The 12,877-nt window shown below is 39.8% G+C and overlaps 1 protein-coding gene across 2 annotated transcripts; it reads right to left on the bottom strand.

Moving 5' to 3' along the window:
• Window positions 1-123: 123 nt before the first annotated feature.
• Window positions 124-11,877, bottom strand: ogal (O-GlcNAcase like). Of its 2 annotated transcripts, none has more exons than XM_080758250.1 (17): window positions 11,522-11,877; window positions 10,671-10,722; window positions 9,408-9,505; window positions 8,367-8,497; window positions 7,822-7,993; window positions 7,627-7,725; window positions 6,791-6,930; window positions 6,467-6,611; window positions 6,111-6,209; window positions 5,234-5,496; window positions 4,213-4,387; window positions 2,691-2,776; window positions 2,290-2,382; window positions 1,544-1,626; window positions 1,151-1,271; window positions 833-962; window positions 124-734 (listed from the first exon to the last, which is right to left on the bottom strand). In XM_080758250.1, exons 1-17 carry the CDS (start codon window positions 11,565-11,567, stop codon window positions 595-597), a joined length of 2,073 nt encoding a protein of 690 aa, XP_080614376.1. In that variant the 5' UTR covers window positions 11,568-11,877; the 3' UTR covers window positions 124-594. The 2 variants fall into 2 exon arrangements, with proteins under 2 accessions (XP_080614376.1, XP_080614377.1); XM_080758251.1 differs by having other exon boundaries at window positions 5,234-5,478.
• Window positions 11,878-12,877: the final 1,000 nt, after the last annotated feature.

Below are 12,877 nucleotides of genomic sequence, written 5' to 3'. Positions count from 1 at the left end.
GTTTCAATATTCTATTAATATAATACACACACCAGTGAAATGTTGGAAGATTGTCACTCTCCTTTATCATTTCAGTTTTTGAAAACACATCTTGACGTTGTCTTTTTAACATTCTACAATTCTAGCTGAGATTAACTAATACCAAAAACAATGTAAAGAAATCTGACAGTGGGGATGTTTTGCTTTTCCACTGTCAGAGTGGAAGGCAATTACTGAACCACAAAGAAGAAGTATGGCCCAAATGATTAGACCCTAGTCATGATGATGCATGACCTTTAAAACACAAAAGATAGGCCCAATACCAATGTCCTCCATAATGCTGAATCAATGCATTTTTGTGTGGGATTAATCAAGATTGAGCAACTGCATAGCATATGTAATGCCTCAAATGTCTGTGTACTTCTGCCTGTGGTCTGTTGCCGGGTGTAGCTGCTGGCTTTGATCTGCTTGGATCACAGAGGCTGTCACTGGGCATGGACTAGACGCACTCGACACTACTTGAAATGGACAAATGCAATGCCGTATGGATGCAGCAAACACTAAAGTAGCCGTTGTAGATGGATAGACAACTACCGTACTTTAACAACAGCCTTACTACGGTAATCTTATTCCCATTGTGATGATTTCTTGAGGCAATGTGGACATTTGGATGGCTTTGAAGGAGCCTAGTTTTTTGTAGAAATCCAGCATCCTGCAGTCACTCTGCCTCAACTCACAGAAAGCTCCTTTGGAACCTGAATGTGAGAAGAGGCAAGTTTGTATGTTTTTAAATGGGACAGAAATGACATCCTTTGGAAACCTGTACAGAGCACAGTCTCAGAACTACACTCACCAGTGGCCTTGATGGATGAGAGCAAGATGGAAATCATGCGGTTGGCAGGGGTGGGGTCAATGACCCGTGGAAGAAGTTGCATGGTAATCAGTGAGGGGAAGTCCTCCAGCATAGAATCACACAGGAACCTCTAGAGTTGGAAGAATGGAGAGAAGAACAGACACCATGACATGACTGGTGTAGGGATGGTACCAGCTGTGGCCTTTAAGTTACGTCTAACTACCGGTACTATGTCACCCTGCTGTGTATTTTTGTGCAATGTTGCATCTTAAAACATTTGCCAAATTGGCTTAATTAACATCTGGACCCGATTCTCACCTGAAACTTGGCTGCAGCTAGTTTGACTTCAGTAAATCCCAGGGCGTAACCACACAGACCCAACTCATCCTCCAGGACAAGAGCGCACTGAGGCGACGGAGGCAGATCACCTACTGCAAGGCTGGAGTAATTTAAGGACAAGGACAGTTAGGATTAGGATGGAGGTAGGAAATAAGTGGAGGAGTGTGTTGTGGCACTGAACAGTAGGAGGGAAAAGCATGAATAATAATGAGGTATTAGGGTGGGATAGGGGAATATGAATGAAGGATGTTTAGTGTAGATTAGAAGTAATCCAGTCCACAGTACACATGGTCTGGTGATATCAAATCTGTGACATCTTGACTAATGGCAGGCTCCTAAATCACAGGTACTAGCACTCACACTCTCTCCTACCTGTAACTAATAAGTGAATCTTGTGTTGTCATGGTCCCTTCTTCCTCTCTCCGCATGTCACTGAAAATCTTCTGTATGTCGACCTAGGAGGACAGGAAAAGTAGTGTGAAGATGTATTGGTGCTTCACACAGCTCATAAAGCCAATTCTGATTGGCATGCAAAATAAAAAGATTGTAGATCAGCTATTAAAATGGTTAACTGTGTCTGTGTTAAATATTTAACCAATGAAAAGTATGAAAAAGAGCTTGTCACTAAATAATAACTACATTGGATCCTTCGAAACACCTGAAAAGTAACGGTTTTGGACATACTGTACAAGTTTCCACCTGAGATCAGCAACATTTAAGGAATAATGTGTAATGCTTAGTGTTGATTCTACTTCATCCTGTTGGGTTTCATTTTCCCATAATGGTTCACTGTACAATACCCATGCTAATTTGCCCCTCCTGTTTTTATGCCAGAACTTCTAGGAACTCAGATTACCCTGCTTAATAAGTTTGCTTCCTTCGTTTCTAGACAGAAAGGTGTGCTGGAGTCCCTAGTTGGTGTTGGCTAATCCGCACTCTCATCGCATCATTGCATTGAAAGAAATATTGACTTCCAAGTTTCTGCTTCCAATGCAATTAGACAGAAGCAGACTAGTGGTCTGTTATTGATAAATAAGACACAGCATCCTTGATTGTTCAATCAGAATCGAGTATTCAACAAAGAACAGCAACAAATCAAAGGTTTGTGGATGTGTTACCTTGTCCTCTGGGCAGTATGGACGTATAGAGTACACAGTTGTCATCGGAGGGTGTCGGAATAAGTCCCTGTTCCCATGGCAAGGTAGCATCCTCTACAAAAAACAATAATAAGCAGATACTTTTTTCACTCAAGTATTGTCCTATTTTCTGATTGATGGATGGAGTGAGAGCATGTCATCATCATAGGTGAAAATCTTCACACACAGAATACTAAATTGGCAAAATATTTCAAAGATGTTCTGAAGATTGTTCAAAACTAGTGAAAATAGTAGATCTACAAGTTCACAACGCCCGTAACGTAAAAAACAACAACACATAAAATACACATAGCTCATAGTAGATCAACACATGACTTGTGCTGTAGTCTCTCTCATGATAAACTGTTCAGGGTGCACATTACCTGGAGCTCTCCAGACAGACCTCCTCTGAAGCCCCATGGTTCGGGATCATCATTCATCAACTGGGCCGAGGGTCCACCACGCCCCCCTGTGGACAGAAAACATGCTATAACTTAATATGGTCAGGTCTAGCTAATCAGTGCTGCAGTGTAAAGCTACCACAGCTATGGCTGCGCCAAGGGCACCCTTCCGGATTCGTCTATAACCTCCCAAATTCTCAACCTAACCGTGGCCCCTACTACATCCCAAGGGGGCTAACCCAACCGCCAATCATATCTTATTAGTCCGGCAGCCAGGGTTGTGGGGTGGGAAATTTGGTATATCGTTTTTTGTATTGGCCTAGAATACTGTCTATACATACATTCATGAATCCACTTGCTGAACGGCTGTCGGTATTGAGCAATCTTTTCTAGGGGTTTATATGTGATCATACCATTGACATCCTATATAAGGCAAAAATGACAAACTTTCCTTATGCTTTAAGTAGCATGTGACATGTCAAACTAGGGGGTTTTCATGATTCTGAATCCATTCCAAGCATTATTTTTGCACAAAAAACACTCCTTGTGTCTCCATGCTGGCCACTGCCACATTCTATTCCACCACACTGCAGAACCATACTGTCTCCCATTGTCTCATCAGCCCAACAGTTCCCTTCTCATTACACACCTGTGCCTACTTCCGCAATCAAGCCACCACCTACAAAACTGGACTCATTCTGCCTCATTCTTTGCTAGAAGATAACCATTGTTACATGTGTGTATTCCTGTTCTCAGTATTTTCCTAGTGTTCCTAGATTATTTCCTAGTTTGGATATTGACCTCCTGCCTGTTTTTGGACTCTGATATTCTGCCTGCCCCCTTGGATTTGTTTGCTTGTTTTGGACTGCTTTCTTGGTTTTGACCTCTGCCTGCTGTACTTCGATGTAAGCCTTTTCCCTTGGTTTTGATCGCTATTAAACTTGAACTTACTCTGCCTGTGCTGCCTGCACTTGGGAATTTAAGCACATTTGGGTGGCTATGGCCGTTTTTAGCCCAAGGAGTGTTTTTTGTGCAAAACTAATGCTTGAAATGGATTCAGAATCATGAAACCCCCCATGTTTGACATACATAAAGCATAATGAAAATGTGAAAATCTTGCCTTATACAGGATGTTAAAGGTATGGTCACATACTGTATAATCCCCTATTAAAATAATTGCTCAATGCCGACAGCCGGTCAGCAAGTGGATTCATGAATGTATGTATATAGACAATATTTTAGATTATGTTTTGAAAATATTTGTTCTGAGAACAAATATACTCTGAGTTCTGAGAACTAGTTAGTACTACCTCCTAAGCAGGGCCCAAATTAGGTTCTGACAACTATATGTGAAACCGAGCCATAGTATATGGAAAGAAACCCAGAACCTGTGAAATATGTTATATGGCACAGCATGGTTCACTTAGTTCTTGTAGCCAAAGAGCCATAGGCAAGCCAGGGTCCAAGTCCCATCCCCCCATACTGTAGGTCCTGTTTTTCGTACCCATGGTTTTGACATAGGCCCGTGCCAGACCCACACCACTCTTAATGTCACAGATGTAGTCATAGAGGTCATAAAGGATGCGGCGGTTGGGGGCGTTGCTCAGACGGTTGAACATCTGAACCACCGCTTCACACATGTTGTCAAACTGCTGGGCTCTCGAATGCCATTCGGCCGTCTGGAAAGGGATGAAAAGACAAAGCATGACTTAAGACCATATCAGCGAAATGTACACCTGACACATTGTCATATACACCTGACATTACTTCCAACCATTTTACAAAGCATAGCATATATTTAATAATGTAAGAAATATAATGTTGGTGAAATCAGATTTCACCTGATCATATAATCACCTACAGACAGGGAAGATAAAAATAGGTGATTTTATACATAACGTAACCAAACTAATGAATTTATGTAATTGTATGCCTCTGTGGTCTCTTGCCTATAGGGAAGACGACTAGATCTCTCGAGGCCAGAATTGCAGAATACAGAAGCAAGAAGCATCAACCCTGGCCAGTAGTAGCTGTGCATTTTGCAGAAGCGCCGCAGTGTCTGCTCTTTGAGGTAAATACTGTAGATATAGAGCATGTTGACTCCAAGAAGGGGAGGCAACATAGACAACCATTAGGTGAGAAAGTTATTCCAAATGGTTTGAATCAAGAAAATGAAATTATTTTCTGTGATAGCTCCCCCATTTAGCTTTAGTTTTTATCATGATGAATCCATTCTTCTGCAGTTGAAAATATTCTCTGGGGAATATTGCTTCTGTGCATCTTCATTCTGGCTCAATATTTTTATATACTGCCATGTGGTACAGTATTGACATGAATATGGAATTTGGAAAAACTGAAACTAAAAGTGAAGAGAAACAAAAAAGTTGAATATGTGAAGAGAAACATGGGTTGAATTTCAATACATAAAAGTTGTTAAAAGACAACAACTGGGAAAAAAGCTCATCCATCAATCAAAAAAAATAAAGAAAATAACAGAACATGTTGAAACACAGAAGTTGTGATACCTTCACAGTTGCTGTAGTCACTACTCCCCTGTGACTCTTGAGCCAGTCCAGTTCGTGCAGCATGGTTCTGGAGGTGGGGCCATATTCATATGGCAGATAGAACAGTTCCGACAGCAGGTTCAAGTCATCCAGGGTCAGAGGTTCGGCCGTGAACAGAGGGTTCTCACCAGGACCCGGAACGTAAGCCAGTTCTCCCCCGTCCGTCTGCATGGGCTCCTCATCAGAAGACTCTTTCTTCAGGCGAGCTGGCGGATGACGAGGGCCTCAAAGGAGAGGATCAACCTTTTTACATTTCAGATATTTATCTGATTCTTTTATCATGGGCGATGTCATAATTATTGTACGTGACACAGACTATTGGAATATGTCTAGCTGACCCTTAACATAGACTACATACATACATAACTTACTCCGGCAAAGCATCCGTTTCTAGATAGTAACCATTAACCAACAGCAAGGACTATCAAGAGTAACAAGATCATATTCTTTTGACTCTAAATTGATCATGTAAGGCAGACATGGCATGAACAGGAAAGGAAAATCAGGTCAGGGTTATGATTGATTCATACTCCATTGCTCGCCGGAGTCGCACACTGAATATAGCCGATCTACAAGCTCACAACACGCCACACCGCAACATTATAGATCGGCTATTTTCAGTGCACAACACCTCCATGCAACTAACTAAATTATAAGGAGGATTTGACAGATACAAATAAATTAAGGGCTTAAACTGTCTGAGTTGCTCCAGTGCCTTCCTTCCTCCTGCTACCTGTCCGCCTCTGAGATGCACCACACTAGCCTGCCACAGGCTTGAGGCGCGGTTGGAACTCCCTTTTGCTTTAACTAAATTATAATGCGGCAAGGACACGGGTACCTCCAGGCTGGTCTGTAATGAGGAACTCCTGCAGCCAGTCAGTGAGGGCCATACGCAGTGCCTTCTGGGGGCTGTAGTTTGGGTCCTGCTCCTCTTCACCTGGAGATAGTGGTGGGTTACAAACAGTGTTTAAGCAGGCAATAGCTTGATGAATTGCAGAATAGGGAGTGTTGTGTGTATGGTGGTGAGTTGCTTTGTGTTCAATGCATAAATTGTCTGTAGAGCACAATGAGAGAGTAAGTAAGAACCGATAACCCTAAAACCAACTGAAACTAATACAATTTGATGACTAAACACACTGCTAAAATTACAATAACAAATGTGCAAGGCAACATCTTTAAATAAATGACACTCACTCATCTCTATGTCCCTCTGCCAGCCATCAGCCGAGCACTTGCACCAGGTAGCAAGGGTGTGAATGGCCACAAAGTTGGGGTAAAATTCACAGTTTGGATTCGTAAGAATACCACTCAGTTTGGGGATCAGCTCTGTGGGACGGTCCTAGCAGAGGAAATGTTTTAATTAAGCCTAATACAAAAATCTATACTATAAAATGAATAACGTAAAATAAGTGTGATGCTTACTTAAATAATGCTAAATGCTGACTATTTATTTCCACTATAAACATCACAATATACATGACGTAGGTATAAAATAAATGATGATGAAAGATAACCGACCTTGAATGGTCCCATGTAGACTCTCTGTGGATCATAGTCGTTGGCATGGATGTTGTCCCAGATGACTGGTGCCCTCTTCAGGACACATGATACCTCCTCTATAGACTCCACTGTGATATGGTGGGACACCACCTTAGGACCTGGAAAACACAATTGACCCAACAGTCACAGTCATGGAACTGTCTAATACTAGTAATACTTGACACTGTGTGTCAAGTAACAGTGGAGAAGTTTCTATTTATCTGAAGTGAGATGTTTTACATGCCCATTGGATTCTATTGTCACATTCATAAATCACTTTTTAACCATGTATATTAATTTCCTACTAGCCTACAGTAATTTACAAACCTACCAGAGGCAACACTACTCCCTCTCAGCTTTCCTGCTGCCTGGCTTATACCTTTCTAGTTTGTCTCATTTTATCTGTATACATTTACGATTCATCTTTATGTGAAAGCAAAGATTCAATAAAAAAAAATATTTAAAAAATAATAATACAAAAAGGGACAAAGATTTATTTATTTCTCTTTAAAATGTAGACGTTCTCTCTTTAAAATGTAGTCTACTACAACTGTCACACACTAAGAATGAGTTCCAATATTTTGTTACCAACCGATTCAGATTGTTGAGTTACAGTTAGGCTATCATGGGCCAACTAGATAGCCTAGTGGTTAGGGCGCATACCACATGGCCTCTAATGTCTGGTTAAGTTTCCGGACGGGCGTACCATTTGCTGCATGTCACTCCCCTACTCTATTCATGTTTTCTGTCTCTTTACACTTGTGACCATCAAAAAAAGCCACCAAAAATAACTAAAACATGCATTGTATCCTTACCAGTCCAGAGGATGTCTACACCAGGTAGCAGGTTCTCGCCTACAGTGTGGAGGTAGGAAGACTGAGACACATTGGGAGTAGAGAACGCGGCACAGTAATCTGCAGGATCAAGAACAAATGTTTATTCAGTCATTTCAAAAATAGAAATAAAAGAAAAATGTTTATACGTTAGTTCTACTTCAGTTGTTTGTGTACCGGTGGGACAGAAGAGGAAGATCTCTGGTTCTCCCAGGTGCAGGTACACTTGGTTAGTGATGGTCACCTGTGCGTGGGCAAAGGTGCTGAAGGCCTGCTTGTCAGCAGGACACATATCTCTCTCGATGTCATCAAACAGCAGAGAGAAAGACCTGCAGCCAAACCCCTTTACCTGCAGGAGCAAAGGGGATAATCTGTATTCAGATGTGGTGGTAATAATAATTTGAAATGTCAAATCATATGTAAAGGTGTGGTAGGCATGGCAAATCCCAGAAAAACAATAAAGATTAATCAAGTTCAGATGAAGTTCTTATCTTGATTATCCCAATACCTGAACTCCACTTGTGCTTTATAGTCCAAGCTATATTATAAACATTATACACATGATGACTACATGATGCATTCTTATCTTTATGTTTATGACATGTTCTTATCTTACGTATGTGGCTGTTTTTGTATATTATTTTTATATATATATATCTGTAGATACTACCATAATGTCCAAAACAAATTTAACCAAATACATTTTTTTAATCGTATCTTACCTGGTGAAATTTTCTTTGGAGTGCGGCAACGTCTTTGGGATTAGAAAAGGTGATGTCCAGACCAGGGGAGATGGCATAGACAAACTCCACATTGTGCCGTTTGGCCGCTGATATCAGAGTCTTCAGTTGTTCTAGAAAAGCAATGAAGCACAACAATACAGATACAAAAACAGGTTAATGACTACTTGACTAGATGCATACTACTCTACTTGACTATATCCAGTTAATTATTCAGCCCCCGATGGATTAATATCTGAGATACATTTTACCAGGGCTTAAAATAGTTTAAATACACAGGCCTGAACCTTGTACAGTAAAGTGTAGTTTAGTGCAGTTACTACTGCAGTAATCCACACAGTTTAAACTCAGGCTAGGCATTTTATCCAGAGTGACTTAAAAGTGTGAGATCAGTGTGCAAGTGGAGTGCAATGGAAAACAATTTAGCTCTTCAAAGTAACTAGGATACCATTACCAATAAAAGCTAGCATATGTCTTAACTCTTAACATGTTATCTAAATAACAGCTATAAGGATGGTTGTTAAATTCATTTTATGATCAAAGTATTATTATCCCCATGTTAATATGCCAAAGGTTATTCTATAGTAAATCCTACATTCATTCATTCATACAGTTTATACTCTGTTTATGGCTGTCACATTCATGAAATTGTAGTTGCCAATTCATTATACAAATAATTGTGATTAGCAATTTAGCTGTGTTTTTGTCCTTGAACATTGGAACACTTGAATCAAAATTCCATTTCTGTTTGCCTTTTAGGCTTTGTAAAGAAAAACTGCACAGGGCAGATACAGTATGACAAGTAAATTAAATATAAACGGAAATAACTGACAATGCCCGAACCAACAGTCACAATAATAATGGCCATGCATTCAATAAAGGAAAAAGAGATGATAGATCACCTACTTTTTCTATTTATTTAGCAAATTTATACAGATGACTATTCTGACGATTACGCAAAAATAATTGCGATTATCTCAAATATTTTTAATCAAGCTATTATATCACTAAGTAGAGACTCACCTGCCTCCTTGTCACAGTACAAGTCTCTCCAGTACATCCTGTGTTTGTAGTCATCCTTAGGAGCGTAAAGGTATGTGTTCAAACCCCACTTCTGTTCCCTAGCAATTTTAAGAATAGCAAGGAGTAGATCAACAACTATCTATTATATTAACAAAACAACCTTTTTTTTATCTAAAGACTGCAGACACTTGGGGCTATATTTCCGTCCATGCTAAACCCCTTATCGCTAAACTACTTTGCCTTTTTTTTTTTTTTTTTTACAATTTTGAAAAACATTTTTGTATAGTTAAAATAGCCAATCTACATCGACACGTTGTGAGCTTTTAGTGTGTGTGTGTGTGTGTGTGTGTGTGTGTGTGTGTGTGTGTGTGTGTGTGTGTGTGTGTGTGTGTGTCTGTGTGTGTGTGTACATGTGCGTGTTTAAAAAAAACAAAAAACATTTTTAATATATAAATATAATATAATATAATATATATAATCAGGATTCAGGCATTTCAATTTGCAAGCCTCACTCACATAATACCTGGCCAGGCGTTTCATAAGATTTATGAGTAATTGTAAATCAGTCACACCCAATAATAATGGGTGTTTTTGAGTGGTGCAACCACTCCTATACAACCAGCAATGTCCGTGCCTATCTATGCGCCTATGTGGCTACCTATGTGGCCATGAGCACGAGTATATGACTATAGGGTACCAGTAGGGGGCGCCAGAAACAGAGAGGTATAGTGCTGCAATGTTGCCTGCTAATATGAGAGGGGGGAGGGGGGAGCTGCACCACTCAGTTCACACGGGTGTGATTTATTTCTTCAATCTGCCAATAAAGTCATTGAGCAGATAAGATAACCAGGGTGTCATTTGAGTTGTTTATTCTACAATGTGGTGAGGTGTAACAGGGTCAGGGTAAAAGAGATGCTGAAAAGCTCTGAAAGTGAGATATACTTCCTTTCAACTTGTCTTATTTGATCCGTTCATGAGAGTGCATTATCCTCCTAAACCTGTCCTCTGGGTATCATGGCTGCGACCAATGTATTTACATTAGTCTTGGTTTCTTGCTATGTTAATGATAGCCCAGACAAATATGTCCCTTGATCCCAAAGGGATCTTGTAAAAGAGCACAGGAGAAGATACCCACTATGGAGAGCAGAAGAGGGATATTTAAAAGCTTTCTGCCTGCCCTGGGCTGGGTTAGATTCAGTAAGCTGATCATTACATGGACTAGACACTAGAGGGAAGTTGTTAGCTAATAACTGTGTCAATTACCTCTTGAAAAGGTCTGTTCTTTGCTCCATAGTCCATGGCCGCCCGTAAAAACCTGCATCAAACAAAGGTTGCATTATAAACCCAATGTTAATGTCTCAATAGACAGAGCTGACCTTCAAAGTTCAAAGAGGCTAAGAGCAGTAATTGTTTGGTTCTTCTGTCCAACATAGCTCTGGTCCATATCCAACCAGATATTGTTTGTCATGTCCTCAGACATTTTATACCAAAATGTGTTATCATGTAGGGCAGAGAAGCACTGACCAATGCAAATTAACTATACCAATATTCCCAAATATTGAGCCTTGACTATAATAAAGGTGGAAGGTTTCTTTATCTCTACATTTTTAGAGTACAATTATTTTGTTCTAGTTCCCCAGACATTATAGCATTAATAATAATAATAATAATAATAATAATAATAATAATAATAATAATAATAATAATAATAATAATAATAATAATAATGCCCATACAAACCTGAACCCAAAACCTCCAAAGAGGTGATAGTTTTTGTCGGTCAGCATCATGCTGCTGCTGCACCTGTTTCAGATCCCAAGTCGTACTGGTATGTTTTGTTTTACAAATGGCAACGTTACTTTAACTAACAATCATGGAGTTAAGATGACGCTATTGTAGAATAATAATGTGTGACAGAATGTTACAGTGTGAATTACATTATGAAATATTTTGAATTATAAAATGTGTTCAATGTACCTACCTACCTGATGTAAAATAACTACAAAAACTGAATAACAAAATATGTGTCGTCAGAGTGAGATTTACTGAGATGGGGTACCCTGTTGTGACCACCTGACCTGAGAAGTGGACACTGGACAGTAACAGTAACTCACCTTCCACGACTCCGCTGATGAAGCGCTTCGTTCTAGTGTTCGGCATGGTATGGTATTGGTGGTTCCACTTACAAATTTCCAATAGGCCTATAGTTTAAGTTATTTCTAAGCCTAGACTCTTTTGATTTGATTTTACTAGTACTACTACTCCGACTATACTACTGTAGTCTGTAGCACTAGCACAGATCCTAAATAAGTTAACAGTGGCTGTGGCGAATTATGTCAAGACAAGTCATACAATTTACAAGCAGACTGATTACAAGTCTTCATTTAGTGCACTGTATTGCACCGTCCCGTGCCTGCACATGCGCAATATTATTCCATATAAACAGTGCATCGATATAAAGAACGATTACACGAATTAAAGAAACCATTGGTTTACAGTGAAAGGTGCATGCCCACTGTGTTTGCGTGTCTTCCTACCGGGGTAGCGTCTTAAAGAGACAGTGACCATTCCTTTGAGACATCTATATTGCCATCTGTTGGACAAATAATGTTATAATAAATCACAACACTTTTCGGCCGGACAAGTGAATGCTTTATGCTTACTCAACCACCAGATAAAACGAATTGATAGAGGAAATTACTGCAAATTAACACTCTGAAAATGTTTAGAGAACAATCCAAATGTTAAGACCAATTTGTATTACCCAGTTATAGCTCTTGTTTGATGTTAATTATAACCAACACATATATGCTGTGTTTGTGTTACAAGCTTGCCTACTGTACTGTTGTACTCTTGTTGTGGGTCCTTGACTTTTTCAACTGGTAAAAATGCAATCAGGGTTTTTCCAGATCATATTGGTCACAAACCATGACATGCATAGCCTACTTTTAATCGTTCAGTGAGTAGTTTATCAAGGCCGATAACTGTGTACACTATGGACAGCTATTGGCTGGATGGAACTCCAATGCGGGTAGCAGCTTGCCAATGAGGACTATGACAGCAAGCAGTGGGGCCAGACAGTGATTTGGACTTCATTGTATGGTTTTCAAGGAGGGACTTCAAAAAGGAACGCCTGGTGGTGACCTCACTGGCCTCCAAGACATCACATGGAACCTACATGGAACCATGCTCAGTCCATTGGCATATTATGTATAGATTGTACCAGTACCAGTATCCATGTCCTCCTCTTTAGGCTCCTTCTCATTAAACTACCCTCAGCACACAGCCCCCATGACCATTGGAACTTGTGTCATGTTGTCCCTTAAGTGAATTAACATTCAATGATGTAAATTGCTTCCAACAATTTATTCTAATAATTAATGCTATTAGTTCTTTAGTTTAACATTCATGAATGTGCTTATTATGCAGTAGCAAAAACATCCCTTGTGATGTACTGACTGCATGAACTA

The sequence above is a fragment of the Protomyctophum bolini genome (assembly GCF_963924005.1).
Source record: "Protomyctophum bolini genome assembly, chromosome: 3".
Lineage (NCBI taxonomy): Eukaryota > Metazoa > Chordata > Actinopteri > Myctophiformes > Myctophidae > Protomyctophum > Protomyctophum bolini.
This window is presented reverse-complemented; position numbering and strand designations above follow the sequence as displayed.

What these genes read in the sequence shown, in the direction of transcription:
- ogal (XM_080758250.1), bottom strand. Translation starts at nt 11,567, where the DNA reads ATGCCGAACACTAGAACGAAGCGCTTCATCAGCGGAGTCGTGGAAG. An exon ending in TCTACATGGGACCATTCAAG is followed by an intron (nt 6,612 to 6,790) that starts GTCGGTTATCTT and finishes TTCCTCTGCTAG; the next exon opens with GACCGTCCCACAGAGCTGAT. An exon ending in CATTACAGACCAGCCTGGAG is followed by an intron (nt 5,497 to 6,110) that starts GTACCCGTGTCC and finishes CTCTCCTTTGAG; the next exon opens with GCCCTCGTCATCCGCCAGCT.